The 18,581-nt window shown below is 38.4% G+C and overlaps 1 protein-coding gene across 3 annotated transcripts in view; it reads left to right on the forward strand.

Annotated features, from left to right (window-relative positions):
• The window catches only part of cd8a.L (CD8a molecule L homeolog), a 31,271-nt gene extending 18,306 nt beyond the window's left edge, over nucleotides 1-12,965 (forward strand). Inside the window, exons 5-7 of one of the 3 annotated variants that reach the window (XM_018252655.2) lie at nucleotides 998-1,114; nucleotides 10,938-10,971; nucleotides 12,593-12,965. In XM_018252655.2, coding sequence (XP_018108144.1) covers nucleotides 998-1,114; nucleotides 10,938-10,971; nucleotides 12,593-12,644 — 203 coding nt within the window. In that variant the 3' untranslated portion in view covers nucleotides 12,645-12,965. 3 annotated transcript variants of the gene reach the window in all.
• The last annotated feature ends 5,616 nt before the right edge of the window (nucleotides 12,966-18,581 follow it).

The raw sequence follows: 18,581 nt of genomic DNA on the forward strand, positions 1-18,581 counted from the left end.
CAGCTTATTGGCCCGTGTATTGGGCCCTCCGACGGGCTTCCCTGATAGAGATCTGATCTCGATCGGATGGGACAAAAAATCCCGTCGGATCGCGGCCGCATCTGTACGTTGATGCAGCCCCGTGATCCGACCGCTTGTTCCCAATCATTAGGATCTGATCGTGGGCCCTAGTGGGCATATCGGAGAGAGATCCGCTCGTTTGGCGACATCGCCAAATGAGCAGATCTCTCCGTGTATGGCCACCTTTAGGGAGCTGTTATCTGGTTACCTTCCCATTGTTCTTTTGTTTGCCTGCTGGGGGGGAAAAGGGAGGGGGGTGATATCACTCACAACTTGCAGTACAGCAGTAAAGAGTGATTGAAGTTTATCAGAGCACAAGTCACATGACTGGGGGCAGCTGGGAAATTGACTGTCTAGCCCCATGTCAGATTTCGAAATTGAATATAAAAAAAATCTGTTTGCTCTTTTGAGAAATGGATTTCAGTGCAGAATTCTGCCGGAGCAGCACTATTAACTGATTCATATTTAAAAAAAATTTTCCCATGACAGTATCCCTTTAAGGTATGAAGATCCAAATTACAGAAAGATCCGTTATTTAGAAAACCCCAGGTCCCGAGCATTCTGCATAACAGGTCCCATACCTGTACTTGATCCCAACTAAGATATAATAATAAATCCTTATTGGAAGGAAAACCAGCCTATTGGGTTTACTTCATGTTTATATGATTTGCTATTTAGGAAGATCCAAATGACGAGAAGATCCATTATCCAGAAAACCCCAGGTCCTGAGCATTTTGGATAGCAGGTCCCATACAGTACATGTACATATACATTAATTCTGGCAGTCCAAATAGTGTTAATGCTCCTTCGCATTTCAGAATCGAATAAAAAAATAAATTAAATTATATCAACATATAACTAATGAAAGTAAAAATGCCTAATGCTTTGTGGAATGTTAGTATATAGACGTTACTTGACCATCTTTTTCATGTTGCAGATCCAGTGACAAACGATTGGGGAATCCAGTGTGAAATGTACATTTTGGCCTCTCTGGGGGGACTGTGTTCTCTTCTGCTACTCGCCCTACTGACAACCTCCATATTGCTCTGCAAAAGTAAGTGACCAACTGCAATTCTACTGTATTACAGGGGTGATTCACTTTTATGTTATCTTTTAGTATGTTATAGAATGGCCAATTGTAAGCAACTTTTCAACTGGTCTTGTTTTTTTTTTAGTTTTTGAATTATTTGACTTCTTCTTCTGACTCTTTCCATCTTTCAAATGGGGGTCACTGACCCCATCTAAAAAAAATGCTCTGTAAGGCTACAAATGTATTGTTATTGCTACTTTTTATTACTCATCTTTCTATTCAGGCCTCTCCTATTCATATTCCAGCCTCTTATTCAAATCAATGCATGGTTGTTAGGGTAATTTGGACCCTAGCAACCAGATTGCGGGAAAATCAGCGCTGCGCAATATTTAGGCACTCTAGAAATACTAATAATAATTGCCAAATGGAGAGCTAAATAACTTAAAAACCACAAATAATAAAACATGAAAACCAATTGCAAATTGTCTCAGAATATCACTCTCTACATCATACTAAACTTTAATTTAAAGGAGAACGACCCCTTTAATTGGCTTTTGGAATACTTTGACAATATGTCCAGTATTTAAATAAAAAGAAAAAAAAAATCTCTTTCTCTACTGAAATTAAGGGTTGCGTCCAATGCATGATTTTATTACACTAGTGACTTTTTCCTGAACTAATAATAAAATTAATAACAGAAGAATGTTCCAAATCCTTTTATTTGTTTTATTTCTATAAAGAGGTTCTGGCCAGTAAACCTGTCCCAGCAACATGTTTGGGAGCAGACACTGTTATACTATAACGGCACCAACACTACTGACTACAGTACCTTTAAAGAGGTTGTTTACCTTTAAATTAATTTAGCATGATGTAGAGATGAGTATCTAGAGACAATTAGCAATTGGTTTTCGTTTTTTATTATTTGTGGTTTTTGTTACTAGGATCCAAATCACCCTAGCAACCACGACTGATTTGAATAAGAGACTGGATTAGAAATAGGAAAGGGTCTGAATAGAAAAAATTGTAATAAAAAGTAGCAATAACAATATTTATCGAGGGTCGAATTTTGAAGTAGAAAAAGCGTCGAAATTCGACCATCGAATTGGAATACTTCGACTCCGAATATCAAAGTCGAAGTTTTTTTAAATCGAATTTGGACATTTGCGGTCTAAGTAAAATCGTTCGATCGAACAATGAAATTCTTTGAATCGAACAATTCGAAGGATTTCATCCATCGATCGAACGATTTTTCTTCGACTTCAAAAAATTTAAAAACATGCTCTAGAAGGTCCCCATAGGCTAACATAGCACTTCGGCAGGTTTAATTTGGCGAAGAATTGAAGTTGAAGTTTTTTAAAGAGACATTACTTCGATTATCGAATGGTCGTAGTAGCCTATTCGATGGTCAAAGTATCCAAAAAAATTTTACTTCGAAAATTCCCTCTAATTCACTTCGACCCTTGATAAATCTGCCCCTAAATGTGTAGCCTTACAGAGCATATGTTTTTAGATGGGGTCAGTGACCCCCATTTGAAAGCTGGAAAGAGTCAGAGGAAAAAGGCAAATATTTTTAAAACTATAAGGGGGCTGAGGCAGTTAGAGGAGGAGAAGGATTTCTAAGTGATATGGGGATGCTGCAGCCTTATTGTTAACCTTTTAACAACGAGAGTGGCAGTTTTCTAAAGATTTCAAAAAGACTGTTCACTGATTACATTTTTGTGGAGGGGGTTTACATGTCCTTTAAACTGCGTTAGGCCTGTTAGATCTAAGCATTTTGGGGGCTTCCCAGAGCTGATTTAATTGGTGCCTCAGTAATTAAACAACCATGGAAGACCCTGCTCTGGCTCTACGTTGAGAAGTAACTAAAATCTACATCTTTATTATACTCCTATAAGAATATAATCTATTTTTATCATTTTAGGGTCATGAAGGAAAGTATTTTCCCCACCATGATATTCTGCCTACTGCTTCATCGTCAACTCAATGAAATTCAACCAAAAATTATTTATACCACCAGTGATCTTGAATTAACTTCAATAACTCAAATGGTTTTTTATTTAAGAAAAAACTTGAATGGGAAAAACCCCAATTCAATGAGTTTGAGTCCCGAATCTTAATAAATCTGCCCCTAAATGTTACATTGTCTAATATTGCCAATTTATGTAACAAAAATGCCTAATGTAGACAAAGTGTTTTCTTTTGTTTCTCCCAAGAATTGCAAATATTCTAAAAGAAAATATCTGTGATCGTCACAATACACGTTTAGAAACCGTTGACGGGAAACCCGTTATTCGGAAGGCTCCAAATTACGGGAAGGCCGTCTCCCACTGACTTCATTTAAAGCAAATATTTCTCATTTTTAAAAATGATTTCCTTTTTCTGTGTAATAATATAACAGTAGCTTGTACTTGATCCCAACTAAGATATAATTAATCCTTATTAGTGGGAAAACAATCCTATCAGATTTAGTTAATGCTTAAATGATTTTTAACAGACAAACTATGGAGATCCAAATTATGGAAAGATCTCTTATACTGCAAGCATCAGGTCCAGAGCATTCTGGATATCAGATCCCATCAGTGTCGGACTGGCCCGGCGGGACACCGGGAAAAAACCCGGTGGGCCCCGACCCTCGTGGGCCCCCGCCGGGCCAGACCACCTCTAATATTATAAAAACTTTGAAAAAGTTTCCGGCGATGCGCATCGCGTCGCCGCTTGCGCATGCGCATTGCCGCTTGCGCATGCGCATTGCCGCTTGCTCAACGAGAAGCGCTGCTCGCGCATGTGCATGGCGGCGGTTGAGCGGCGCAGTAGGGGGGCGGGGGGCCCTGGACCAGCAGTCCCGGTGGGCCCTGGGCCCCCCAGTCCGACCCTGGATCCCATACTTATATTCACTTTTTTTTAGAAAATATTCTTTTTACAGATACCGCCGCAGTGACAGAATCATTTTTGGATTTCAAAATCATATATATATATATATATATATATATTTTTTTTTTTTTTTTTTTTTTTCTTTAATATATATATCGTCGGCTATAAATGACATGAGAAACTATTGTGGCTGGGGCATTTCAACTAAATATAAAACTGGTTAACACTTCAGATCTGGCTGCACTTTGCTGAAAACAGAAATTCTCACAAGAGTTTTCACACCATCAGGTTATGAAATACAAATGCACATTCTATTGTGACAATTGTGAGATTTAGGGGGTTCTTTATTAAAATACAAATTAAAATCTTGAAAGATTCTAGCTTTTCACAAGAAAACTCAAATATTTAGAGGAAAAAAAAACTCAAATTTTTTGAGATTTATTATACCGGATGCTGCAAAAAGCCAGAATCCGAGAATCTCAGACCCGTCGAGGTCCTGTATAAGTCAATGGGAGAGGCGCCTATCTCAGTTTCGTGGTCTGCACTGGGTTTAGCCTGAGAATCCAACTTTTTCAGGGTTTTCATAGCAAAATCTTGAAAAATTCGAGCAATTCAGAAAAAAAGCTAGAAAAAGTCAAGCAATCCAGGTAAAGCCCTTAAAATCGGAGTGATTCTGGTTTTCACTCGGTTTTATCGAGTTTTTCCATGATCCGATTAAATCAAGTTTGTTTATTGATAAATAAGCTAAAATCGGGCATGGGAGTGGTTTTTTTTAAATAAAATATGAGATAAATTCGGATTTTAGTAAATAACCCACTTAGAGTAGTACCTTCAAATTTCATTATTTGAGATGTTTAATTCTAAAATGATCTGAGATTCTCAGACCTGTCGAGGTCCTGTATAAGTCAATGGTGGTGGTTTTTTTTAAATAAAATATGAGATAAATTCGGATTTTAGTAAATAACCCACTTAGAGTAGTACCTTCAAATTTCATTATTTGAGATGTTTAATTCTAAAATGATCTGAGATTCTCAGACCTGTCGAGGTCCTGTATAAGTCAATGGGAGAGGCACCTATCTCAGTTTGTGGTCTGCACTGGATTTAGCCTGAGAATCTGACTTTTTCAGGGTTTTCAGGGCAAAATCTAGAAAAATTCGAGCAATTCAGAACAAAAGCTAGAAAACTTCAAGCAATCCAGGAAAAGCCCTTAAAATTTGAGTGATCTGGGTTTTCACTCGGTTTTATCGAGTTTTTCCACGATCTGATTAAATCAAGTTTGTTTATTGATAAATAAGCTAAAATCGGGCATGGGAGTTTGGTGGTGGTTTTTTTTTTTTTAAATAAAATATGAGATAAATTCGGATTTTAGTAAATAACCCACTTAGAGCAGTATTTTCAAATTTCATTATTTGAGATGTTTAATTCTAAAATGATCCGAGAATCTCAGACCGTCGAGGTCCTGTATAAGTCAATGGGAGAGGCACCTATCTCAGTATCGTGCTCTGCGCTGGATTTAGCCTGAGAATCTGATTTTTTCAGGGTTTTCAGGCCAAAACCTAGAAAAATCGAGCAATTCAGAAAAAAAGCTAGAAAACTTCAAGCAATCCAGGAAAAGCCCTTAAAATTTGAGTGATTTGGGTTTTCACTCGGTTTTATCGAGTTTTTCCACGATCTGATTAAATCAAGTTTGTTTATTGATAAATAAGCTAAAATTGAGCATGGGAGTTTGGTGGTGTTTTTTTTAAAAATAAAATATGAGATAAATTCGTATTTTAGTAAATAACCCACTTAGAGCAGTATTTTCAAATTTCAATATTTGAGATGTTTAATTCTAAAATGATCCGAGAATCTCAGACCGTCGAGGTCCTGTATAAGTCAATGGGAGAGGCACCTATCTCAGTTTGTGGTCTGCACTGGATTTAGCCTGAGAATCTGACTTTTTCAGGGTTTTCAGGGCAAAATCTAGAAAAATTCGAGCAATTCAGAACAAAAGCTAGAAAATTTCAAGCAATCCAGGAAAAGCCCTTAAAATTTGAGTGATCTGGGTTTTCACTCGGTTTTATCGAGTTTTTCCACGATCTGATTAAATCAAGTTTGTTTATTGATAAATAAGCTAAAATCGGGCATGGGAGTTTGGTGGTGGTTTTTTTTTTTTTAAATAAAATATGAGATAAATTCGGATTTTAGTAAATAACCCACTTAGAGCAGTATTTTCAAATTTCATTATTTGAGATGTTTAATTCTAAAATGATCCGAGAATCTCAGACCGTCGAGGTCCTGTATAAGTCAATGGGAGAGGCACCTATCTCAGTATCGTGCTCTGCGCTGGATTTAGCCTGAGAATCTGATTTTTTCAGGGTTTTCAGGCCAAAACCTAGAAAAATCGAGCAATTCAGAAAAAAAGCTAGAAAACTTCAAGCAATCCAGGAAAAGCCCTTAAAATTTGAGTGATTTGGGTTTTCACTCGGTTTTATCGAGTTTTTCCACGATCTGATTAAATCAAGTTTGTTTATTGATAAATAAGCTAAAATTGAGCATGGGAGTTTGGTGGTGTTTTTTTTAAAAATAAAATATGAGATAAATTCGTATTTTAGTAAATAACCCACTTAGAGCAGTATTTTCAAATTTCAATATTTGAGATGTTTAATTCTAAAATGATCCGAGAATCTCAGACCGTCGAGGTCCTGTATAAGTCAATGGGAGAGGCACCTATCTCAGTTTGTGGTCTGCACTGGATTTAGCCTGAGAATCTGACTTTTTCAGGGTTTTCAGGGCAAAATCTAGAAAAATTCGAGCAATTCAGAACAAAAGCTAGAAAACTTCAAGCAATCCAGGAAAAGCCCTTAAAATTTGAGTGATCTGGGTTTTCACTCGGTTTTATCGAGTTTTTCCACGATCTGATTAAATCAAGTTTGTTTATTGATAAATAAGCTAAAATCGGGCATGGGAGTTTGGTGGTGGTTTTTTTTTTTTTAAATAAAATATGAGATAAATTCGGATTTTAGTAAATAACCCACTTAGAGCAGTATTTTCAAATTTCATTATTTGAGATGTTTAATTCTAAAATGATCCGAGAATCTCAGACCGTCGAGGTCCTGTATAAGTCAATGGGAGAGGCACCTATCTCAGTATCGTGCTCTGCGCTGGATTTAGCCTGAGAATCTGATTTTTTCAGGGTTTTCAGGCCAAAACCTAGAAAAATCGAGCAATTCAGAAAAAAAGCTAGAAAACTTCAAGCAATCCAGGAAAAGCCCTTAAAATTTGAGTGATTTGGGTTTTCACTCGGTTTTATCGAGTTTTTCCACGATCTGATTAAATCAAGTTTGTTTATTGATAAATAAGCTAAAATTGAGCATGGGAGTTTGGTGGTGTTTTTTTTAAAAATAAAATATGAGATAAATTCGTATTTTAGTAAATAACCCACTTAGAGCAGTATTTTCAAATTTCAATATTTGAGATGTTTAATTCTAAAATGATCCGAGAATCTCAGACCGTCGAGGTCCTGTATAAGTCAATGGGAGAGGCACCTATCTCAGTTTCGTGGTCTGCGCTGGATTTAGCCTGAGAATCTGATTTTTTTCAGGGTTTTCAGGCCAAAACCTAGAAAAATCGAGCAATTCAGAAAAAAAGCTAGAAAACTTCAAGCAATCCGGGAAAAGCCCTTAAAATTTGAGTGATTTGGGTTTTCACTCGGTTTTATCGAGTTTTTCCACGATCCGATTAAATCAAGTTTGTTTATTGATAAATAAGCTAAAATTAAGCATGGGAGTTTGGTGGTGGTTGTTTTTTGTTTTTTTAAATAAAATATGAGATATATTCGAATTATAGTAAATAACCCACTTAGAGCAGCACTTTCAAATTTCATTATTTGAGATTATTATCCGAAACGGCATTGTCAGTCTTAGGAGCTTTCAGCGAATGCAGAGAATATAATGGAACGGGATATAGTGTTGGCTTTTATACATGTGTTTGGTCATTTCATTACTGTGCAAATAGATGTTTAAATGAATAAATATTGCTATGACTAAGAAAACAGTGTTAAAGGGTGTTATATTTATATCGGCAAAACATGAGAGCAAATTTCTAATTACTATAAATAACCTCATTATACATTAGTACAGGTATGGGATCTGTTATCCAGAAACCCTTTATCCAGAAAGTTCCAAATTACGGAAAGGCCGTCTCCCATAGACTCCATTATAATCAAATAATCCAAATTTTTAAAAATGATTTCCTTTTAATAATAAAACAGTAACTTGTACTTGATCCCAACTAAGATATAATTAATCCTTATTGGAGGCAAAACCAGACTATTGGGTTTATTTAATGTTTACATGATTTTTAAGTTGGCTAACAGTATGGAGATCCAAATTACAGAAAGATCTCTTATCCGGAAAACCTCCAGCATTGTGTATAACAGGTCCCAAACCTGTACCATCCATTGTACTGGGCATTTTGGTTCCACGTCTAAAACTGATTTAAATTGATATTAGTGCACAATTACAGTGTGTGTATATCCAAACGTTCCCAAAGCAATGGTCCTGCTTTCCTTTTGTTTGACGATTAGGAATTTCTTCATTTCTGAATTTAGTTTCAGCTGTTGTTCTGAAATTACCATGTTAAAGAAAATAAATGTTCTTTATGGGTAGAAATTTAATAATAAACTGCACTAAACTTGAAAATGTCACAGGTAAAGTTCCCCTCGTCAGAAATGTATTTTAATAAAAAAACTAAGTGCAATGAATCAAAATAACACTTGTCAGCAATAAAGATTTTTTTTTTATTAAACATCATATTTTCAGATATTATTATATTTATAAAGCACCAACATATTCCGCAGTGTTGTACAATAGAAGGGTGTTTACATTCAACGTACTGGTTATATACAAAAAATACAACCAGGTATGGGACCTGTTATCCAGAATGCTTGGGACCTGGGGTTGTCCGGATATTTGATCTTTAAACCTTAAATCTACTAGAAAATCATATAAACATTAAATGCACCCAATAGGCTGGTTTTGCTTCCAATAAGGATTAATTATATCTTAGTTGGGATCAAGTACAAGCGACTGTTTTATTATTACACAGAAAAATTAAATCATTTTTAAAAATTTGGATTATCTCACTTTTTGAGTGAGATAATAACGTTTGAGGTTTTCCACAAGTAAATTCAACTATAAGGGGCAAATTTATCAAAGGTCGAAGTGAAAATTCAACTTAAAAAATTCGAATTTCTAGGTAATTTTTGTGTACTTCGACTGGAGAATAGTCCAAATTCGATTTGAATTTTAAAAAAAATTAGAAAAATTGAATTTGGAAATGTATCATATACTGTCTCTTTAAAATTCAACTTCGACCATTCGCCATCTAAAACCTGCCGAATTGCTGTTTTAGCCTATGGGGGACCTCCTAGAACCTATTTGGAGTCAATTGGTGGACTGAAAAATCAAAGATTTTTTTTGGGAAAAACTTTGAATCGTACGATTCTAATTCAATTGAAAACGGACCTATTCGGCCAAAAAAATGTTTTATTTAATTTCAGTTGGTCTTTTTGAATTCAAATTTCAAAGTTTTTCAAATTCGAAATTCGACCCTTGATAAATTTGCCCCTAAGGGCAAGGCCAGGCGTGGCGTTTTTATGTTGCGTTTTTATAAAATAACAGCCAGGCGTAAATACGCTACTGAAACCACATGCGACCGTTTTTCATGCGTTTTTCAGCACGTAGGATTCTTTTCCCAACATGCACTTCTCATATTTAAAATACGCTGCGTATTTACGTAAAGTGTGGTTTCAAACGTGCAGATCCCATAGAGTCTACTGATTTTGTAGTTTCTTGACGTATTGGCGTTTCTGCTAAAAAACGCCAATACTGGCGTCCTGTGGCGGATTTCAGCTTGCAAGCTCCAATAGTGCGTTTTCCATTAGTTTCAGTGAAAGTACAGTTTATGCGTATTTACGCCTGGCCGTTCTTTTTTAAAAACGCAATGTAAAAACGGCGCAATAACGCCACGTCTGGCCTTGCCCTAAGTGCTTCTCGCAGGGCTTAAATCCATATTCCAAACTCCAATATATTTGGAGGCTCAGTTCACACCAAATCATCTTGATGTACCACCTGTAGCAAGGGAGTAACTACAGAGAAAGCAGACCAAGCAGCTTCAGGGGGGCCCAGGAGGTATAGGGGCCCTGTGAGGTCCTATTCATATACAATTTCAATAAACATTTTGGGGGGCCTGGAAAAAAATTTCCTGTGGGGCCCAGTTATATCTAGTTACACCAATGACCTATAGTAAATGAGACAGTCTAAAAAATTTTATACAAATATATATACACATGCAGGGATGGGACCTGTTATCCAGAATGCTCTGGATCTGGCATTTTCCGGATCTTTCCATAATTTGGATCTTCATAATTATAAAGTTGTAAAGAGAACAAATCACACGATGCTTAGGCCATTAATTGACAAACATCAATCGTAGGAAAGTTATAACCAACAAACAGCAGTGACAGTCTCCCACTGATATCATCAGATAAGCAATACATGCAGAGATATTATCATTAGCCAATATAAAGCTTTTAACCAGTCCGATCAACTGAATGACCAATCGCCATGGTACGAAAAATGTCGGGACACTCCACACACGATCCAAAATCATACAATTCTTTGTTTCGCTACGATAGTGTCTTTGTGTCTATGGCCAGATTTAGCCCTTATCTCAAATTAAATGACATCAGTTGGTCCCCTCTTCTGTCCATGCACCCCTAAATATATCCTGTGTATCCCTAACTCCATCAAGATATGAACATGCCGGCGGCAGATCAGTCCAGCGATTACAACAGGGGACGCTCAGTGTGACGCTGACTTGGCAGAGTTCCCACGGTTTAACCATAAAATTGTGAATATTATGTATTTTGAGTATTGTGGCTATTTGTTATCATGGTTGTGTGTGCACTAAATGTGGCTCTTATCTATTCTAGGAGGAAGGCCAAGACGCTGCAGGTGTAAGCATGTGTAAGTAGCCACATTCTCAGTGCCCTATAATAGTCCAATGTGTTAGGGCCATTGTACTGTATGAACTCACACACATTCACTGATTCTTCCATGTTGTCAGCAGAAGCTTTGTGCATGTTGTGCTTAATTACAAAGTTTTAAGAAGAACAATTGGGTCATAAATGTAAATATATCAGAAATTGAGCCTCATAAGATCCCTATGTCTTAGCCCTGGGAGCGCTATGGTTAGGACACAAATGACTCGATACCTATAGCGGCTTATTAGACAGGATATGAAAAGCGAGGGTCAGGTAATAAAACAAGTAATAGCCCAGCATGGCCACACAATGGAAACCAACTTGGGACAAACAACTAATGGCAAGATGGTTAAAGGAACAGTAACACCAGAAAATGAAAGTGTTTTAAAGTAATTAAACTATTGTGTACTGTTTCCCTGCAGTGTTTGCTCCAGAAACACTACTATAGTTTATATAAACAAGCTGCTGTGTAGCCATGGGGGCAGCCATTCAAGCACAGGATACACAGTAGATAACAGATAAGTACTACTATAGTTCATATAAACAAGCTGCTGTGTAGCCATGGGGGCAGCCATTCAAGCACAGGATACACAGTAGGTAACAGATAAGTACTACTATAGTTTATATAAACAAGCTACTGAGTAGCCATGGGGGCAGCCATTCAAGCACAGGATACACAGTAGATAACAGATAAGTACTACTATAGTTTATATAAACAAACTGCTGTGTAGCCATGGGGGCAGCCATTCAAGCACAGGATACATAGTAGATAACAGATAAGTACTACTATAGTTCGTATAAACAAGCTGCTGTGTAGCGATGGGGGCAGCCATTCAAGCACAGGATACACAGTAGATAACAGATAAGTACTACTATAGTTTATATAAACAAGCTACTGAGTAGCCATGGGGGCAGCCATTCAAGCACAGGATACACAGTAGATAACAGATAAGTACTAATATAGTTTATATAAACAAGCTGCTGTGTAGCCATGGGGACAGCCATTCAAGCACAGGATACACAGTAGATAACAGATAAGTACTACTATAGTTTATATAAACAAACTGCTGTGTAGCCATGGGGGCAGCCATTCAAGCACAGGATACACAGTAGATAACAGATAAGTACTACTATAGTTTATATAAACAAACTGCTGTGTAGCAATGGCGGAAATTGAAAAAATACTATATGCCACATGTTAAATAGTGGATAACAGATAACACCATTATGTTCTACAGAGTTTATCTGCTATGTAACCTGAGCCTTTTCTCATTTGAATGGCTGCCCCCATTGCTATACAGCAGCTTGTTTATATAAACTATAGTAGTAGTGTTTCTGCAGCAAATACAGCAGTTTTGCCAGGGGACCAATGCATTAGAATATCAAACTTTAATTGTTTTAATGAGCATTGTAATAGCCTGATGTTCCGATGATGCTACAGGTTTGTCCAACGTAGAGATAAATGCCCTGTAATGTTATAATTTCCAGCAGAATGAATATGTGTAGAACAGATTAATGAGGAGGGAATTCCCTGTCTCTCTCCAATAGTTGCTTATTAATATTTAGTCAGGTATTTAGTCAGGCTTCTCTTTGTATGTTTCCAGGCCTGAGACTGAGAAGAACGGCAAGCCAAAGCCAGCTCCACGATATGTCTGATACTCGCCACGGAATCAACTTATTGCTCAATGTGATATATTGGATATTGGAAATATAATAATATATGTCTTCCAGCTTTTCCCATTGGGCTCAGGCAATGCTGTGAATGAGATGCTGATATATATATATAAAACATGATATACAGCAGATAATGCCTTGTGCAGCCAAATTGGAATCTTATTCAAGTGCTGCATAAGCTCTGTATGATCTTATGGAATATTATAGATATTAATACACATTTCTACTGGGGTTTATTTAAAAAAAACAGCCTGTTTGTATAGAAGTACAGGTATGGGATCCGTTACCCAGAAACCCATTATCCAGAAAGCTCTGAATTACGAAAGGGCTGTCTCCAATAGAATGCATTTTATCAGAATAATTCTAAATTTTTAAAAATGATTTCCTTTTTCTGTGTAATAATAAAACAGTAGCTTGAACTTGATCCCAACTAAGATATAATTAATCCTTATTGGAAGCAAAACCAGCCTATTGGGTTTATTTTCCAGTAGACTTAAGGCATGAAGATCCAAATTACGGAAAGATCCATTATCCGGAAAGCCCAGGTCCTGAACATTCTCGATAACAGGTCCCATACCTGTACTATAAAGAGGCTTCTTAGGAATATATACCTTTTTTCTGCTTTGTAAATCCCTGACTGTATTAACAGTTTGTTCCCAATGGTTTAAGCCCAATAGCTAAAGAGAGGTTAGTATAGGGCGGTGAGTGGAGGGGAAGTAGCAGTAGTAAATTGATTAGGCATTTAAAGGTGGAGTATTTTATAAAATCAACCTTATCATGTAGTCAGTGATAAAATAGCTCCTGCTTTATTGGAGCTGTAAATTGATAGTAGTTGGCAAGTTTATAATATAAAACCACAGTAGGATGTGGGTAGGTAGTCACAGTTCTGCCCTGCAGTCTCCAACCAGGTCCACCAAGCTACTGCCCATCCACCCACTAAATGGGGGTTGACTGGCATCAATGCAGGGCCAGAACTTGGGCAACAGAAACATGTCCCTAGGGCACAACTGGGCAGAAGCCTTTGGCTACAAGTGAGTGGGCCAGATAACAGAGTGGGGTTGGGCAAGTGGGCTACCATGGCTTGGACACCTCTACCTTTTCAACCACCTCTGCTATGGGGCACTGAACTAATGAGACTAGTTGAAAAACTCACCTCGGTCTGCAGTGTCCCACCATTACCAGTGCCGGCAAAAATGTTGCTCCTGTAAAAAGAACCGAATTTCCGTTTTTTGAATTGGACATTCGGCTCTTCTAGTGCAATTGTGCTCTTTGCACTAGTATTGTGGATCCCCCTGGACCCCCTCCAAAAAGGTGAGTGCGGGGGAGAGGGGGCGGCGGAGAGGCTAGGATCACCCCTGACTCTGCTAAAAGACTGCCGGTTCTCTTGAGCAGCTGTAGAAAGCAGCCTTTTTTCTCGTTTCTAGCAATAGAAACACAGGGGCGCTCCACCAATGAGGCGAGTTGAGACACTTGCCTCAGACGGCAGCTCCCCCCTGGTTGCCAGGGGTGGCAAAAATGCCGCTCCTGGTAACTAAGAGCCAAATTTCCGGGTTTCAACCTAGAAACTTGACTCTTCTAGTGCAGAGATCGCAATTGCACTCTCTGCACTAGCGACGTGGACCCCCCCGTCTGGCGATGAGTGCTGTGGGGAGGCAGGGGGCGGCAAAAACTAAGGCCGCCTCGGGCAGCAAATTGGGCAGGATCACATACGTCTTTAGGGCTGAAGGTGCAATAGACATACAGACGTGCCAGTACAGTCAACTAAAGACGTATGCCAGAGCGGAGCGTCACTACTTGCCAGTACGTGTCCATTGCTAACTCCTTCAGCACACAGGCAGCAGTACAGACAATCATTTCACTAATCATGAGCCCAAATATTACTGCTATGGTTACGCTATTCCTTGTCTAAATGAGGCGCAGAGAATTAGTCCAATCAGACTCCACTTCCTAAACGCTGTGTACGTGTCCATCTCCAGGAGTGAATGATCCTGATCACAATCTAGCGACCTCGGAATGGATATCAGGCTGAATGGTCGGCCCCCATACATTTTCACCTCACCAAATCTGGCCCTCGTTGCAAAAAGTTTGGACACCCCTGCTCTGTCACTTTCCCTGTAGGATGAAATCTCTCTGCGTTATACAGACTACTTCACTCTCATACGACTCATTTCAGCCTTTGCACATAATATGAGATTTTGGACAGCATGGCTTCTTTGTGTACAGTGGAAAGCAATCATAATTAGTTATGAAATGTGACGTTTAAATGTATAGAATTGTAATAAAAAGGGGGAAAATCCCTCATGAATTGGATCATTTGTTGATGAATAAATCCATGTCTATAAGCAGAAGCTCATGTTATTCAGCATTGTGTCTCCTCCCTGTCTGTATCTTCCTCTCTGTGTATGATAAGTACTACTATAGTTTATATAAACAAGCTGTTGTGTAGCAAAGGGGCAGCCATTCAAGCACATGATACACAGTAGATAACAGATTAGTACTACTATAGTTTATATAAACAAACTGCTGTGCAGCCATGGGGGCAGCCATTCAAGCATAGGACACACAGTAGATAACAGATAAGTACTACTATAGTTTATATAAACAAGCTGCTGTGTAGCCATGGGGGCAGCCATTCAAGCACAGGATACACAGTAGATAACAGATAAGTACTACTATAGTTTATATAAACAAGCTGCTGTGTAGCCATGGGGGCAGCCATTCAAGCACAGGATACACAGTAGATAACAGATAAGTACTACTATAGTTTATATAAACAAGCTGTTGTGTAGCAAAGGGGCAGCCATTCAAGCACATGATACACAGTAGATAACAGATTAGTACTACTATAGTTTATATAAACAAACTGCTGTGCAGCCATGGGGGCAGCCATTCAAGCATAGGACACACAGTAGATAACAGATAAGTACTACTATAGTTTATATAAACAAGCTGCTGTGTAGCCATGGGGGCAGCCATTCAAGCACAGGATACACAGTAGATAACAGATAAGTACTACTATAGTTTATATAAACAAGCTGCTGTGTAGCCATGGGGGTAGCCATTCAAGCACAGGATACACAGTAGATAACAGATAAGTACTACTATAGTTTATATAAACAAGCTGCTGTGTAGCCATGGGGGCAGCCATTCAAGCGCAGGATACACAGTAGATAACATATAAGTACTACTATAGTTTATATAAACAAGCTGCTCTGTAGCCATGGGGGCAGCCATTCAAAGCTGGAAAAGGAGAAAAGGCACAGGATACACAGCAAATAACAGATCAGCTCTATAGTATACAATGGGAATTCTCAGAACTTTCTAATGTTATCTACTGTATATCCTGTGCTTGAATTGCTGCCTCCATGGCTACACAGCAGCTTGTTTATATAAACTATAGTAGTGTTTCTGAAGCAGACACACCAGTTTTACCAGTGCAGGGCAACAGTACATTATAGTGTTGTTCCTTTAAAACACTTTCATTTTTTGGTGTTACTGTTCCTTTAACTGTACTTAGCAGGTAGAACATGATAGTGGAAGGAGCACATGAAGAGTTTGATAGAAGTCAGAATAGACAGAGTAAAAAGAGGTCAACGATCGACTTGAGAAGAAAGGCATCACGGCCCTCTGTGTCTATTTAAATATACAGTATGGGGGGGTGTATTATGAGGTTGAGGGAGTGAAATGTTACAGTTGTGGTTGGAAAAATAAAGATGCGGCCGGTTAAACAGCATGACAGTGTTCCTGTTAGATAGGGCTTTGTCATGTGATAAAGGGTCGCTGCCATTAGCTTAAATAGGAGAGCAGGGTGTGAGCTGTGCCCATTGCAGCTTATTTGGTAGTTATATTCCTAATAGATAGGGACAGCTCTCTCTAATGCAGTGTTGAGAATGTAGGCTCGATTCTGGCCAGGGATATAACTGCAAAGAGTTCATGGGGCTTATTTATCAACACTGGGAACATTAGCACATGGGCAGTAACCCATAGCAACCAATCAGAGATTGGCCTTTTTTCAGCCAGCTGTGGATAGACAATAAATGCAATAATACTGCCCAGGAGCAAATTTGCCCAGTGTTGATAAATGACCCCCTGTATGTTCTCCCTGTGTCTGACTGAGGTTTCCTTCCGCACCCCAAAAGCACAGGCTGCTTATTCTCTCCTGATGAAAACCAACGTTTGTGTGCGTGTGATAGGGATTGAGAAGGTGAGCCCCACTGAGGGTGGAACTGATAGATATGATTTATAATTGCAGTAATAAGTGCTACAGGATATGTTGGTGCTATATAAAGGGAAATAATGTGCCCCTCTACTAAAACTATAAGGCAAGTACAGTATGTAACACAGTATGCAACAGCGACATCTGGTGGTTGAATAAGGAAAGACAACTCTATACAGTATTAGCATTATAAGGTGCCGTTGGTTGAATAGAAGAGGGAACCAATTGCTAAAGGAATCAATAAGTGTATATGAATTAATGCTGCACATGGTTGTGATCCACTATTTGCACTTTATACTGTACCTGAGCCTGTAATCAGTATCTTGTGCATTTATTCCAGATCCCAGGAGATAAGGATGACATTTCAGTATCTAATGGTTGATATAAATTGCAAGGAAACTGTAAATTCAGGCTTATAATGATCCCCCTCCCAAAAAATAATAATAAATAAATAAAAAAAAAACTCTTTCCTGATAGCCTGGTGACATTTGTAGTCAAGCCTTCTGGGACATGTCCTCCACCCCTGTAGTGGGCAAATTATTTGAAGGCTTGTTAAAGGAGAACTAAAGAAGTAGGTAGAAATGTTGTACATGATGTTTTGTGCTTCTGTACCAGCCCAAGGCAACACAGCCCTTTAGCAGTAAAGATCTGTGTCTCCAAAGATGCCCCAGTAGCTCCCCATCTTCTTTTCTGCTGATTCACTGCACATGCTCTGTGCTGCTGTCACTTACTGAGCTTAGGGACCCACTCACAATATACAGTACACATAGAATAGAAATGTCACAATAAAAGGCTGATTAGTAATTAATACACATAATTAGTACATGGCAGCACAGAAACCAGTGCAATTAGCATCAGAATTTAATAATCAGCAAACCTGTAGCATCAGCTTATATTACAGGGGAAGCTCATTTTCATTGGGAAGGGGTTTGTTACAGTGAGAGCTGTGAAGATGTGGCATTCTCTCCCTGAATCAGTCGCACTGGCAGATACATTAGATAGCTTTAAGAAAGGGTTGGGTAGGTTTTTAAGATAAAAAGCTTTTTAAAGGAGACACAGGATAAATGAAACCCCCCTAATTTTGTAGGCAATAATGAATACTATATGGTGCTTGTTTTACTTTTGGCCAAAAAATTATATTTTCTTTAAGAACCAGGAAGAGTTGTCATTGTAAACCGGAAGTGACATCATCGCCCCTTTATTGGAGCTCACTATAGATCGGCTACTGTCCCTGTGTTTCAAATAAGGGGTGGGAGTGTCTTAGCCAATCGCAGCCCTGCAATCACACAATCAATGTGAGGCTTCAGTTCCCTATTAGGTCAGCCTAGCTGCTGATTGGTTCCTATCCTACAGTGCAGTGTGCGTAATGCCTGCACAGCCTGGGAGAGGAGGCAGCAAGAAGTGGAACAGATGGGTGGGACTAGTAGGGTTTTTGCAGGAATTTTCAATAAAGTAACCAGAAACACAACTTTTTAAAGCACATTCCTTCTAGATCTAAGAAAGTTAAATGCACTGGCACATTCTTGATTAGGAAAGATTTCAGAAAGGTTTAAAAAATTTTACCAACTAGAAGAACAAACTTGACTACTTGGTGGTCAGACTGGTTGGTCCAGCAGGTAGTGCTATTAATTTATGTTAAACACTACGGGGTCCATTTACTTAGCTCAAGTGAAGGAATAGAATAAAAAAAAACTTCGAATTTC

This window comes from Xenopus laevis, chromosome 1L (assembly GCF_017654675.1).
Source record: "Xenopus laevis strain J_2021 chromosome 1L, Xenopus_laevis_v10.1, whole genome shotgun sequence".
NCBI classification, from domain to species: domain Eukaryota; kingdom Metazoa; phylum Chordata; class Amphibia; order Anura; family Pipidae; genus Xenopus; species Xenopus laevis.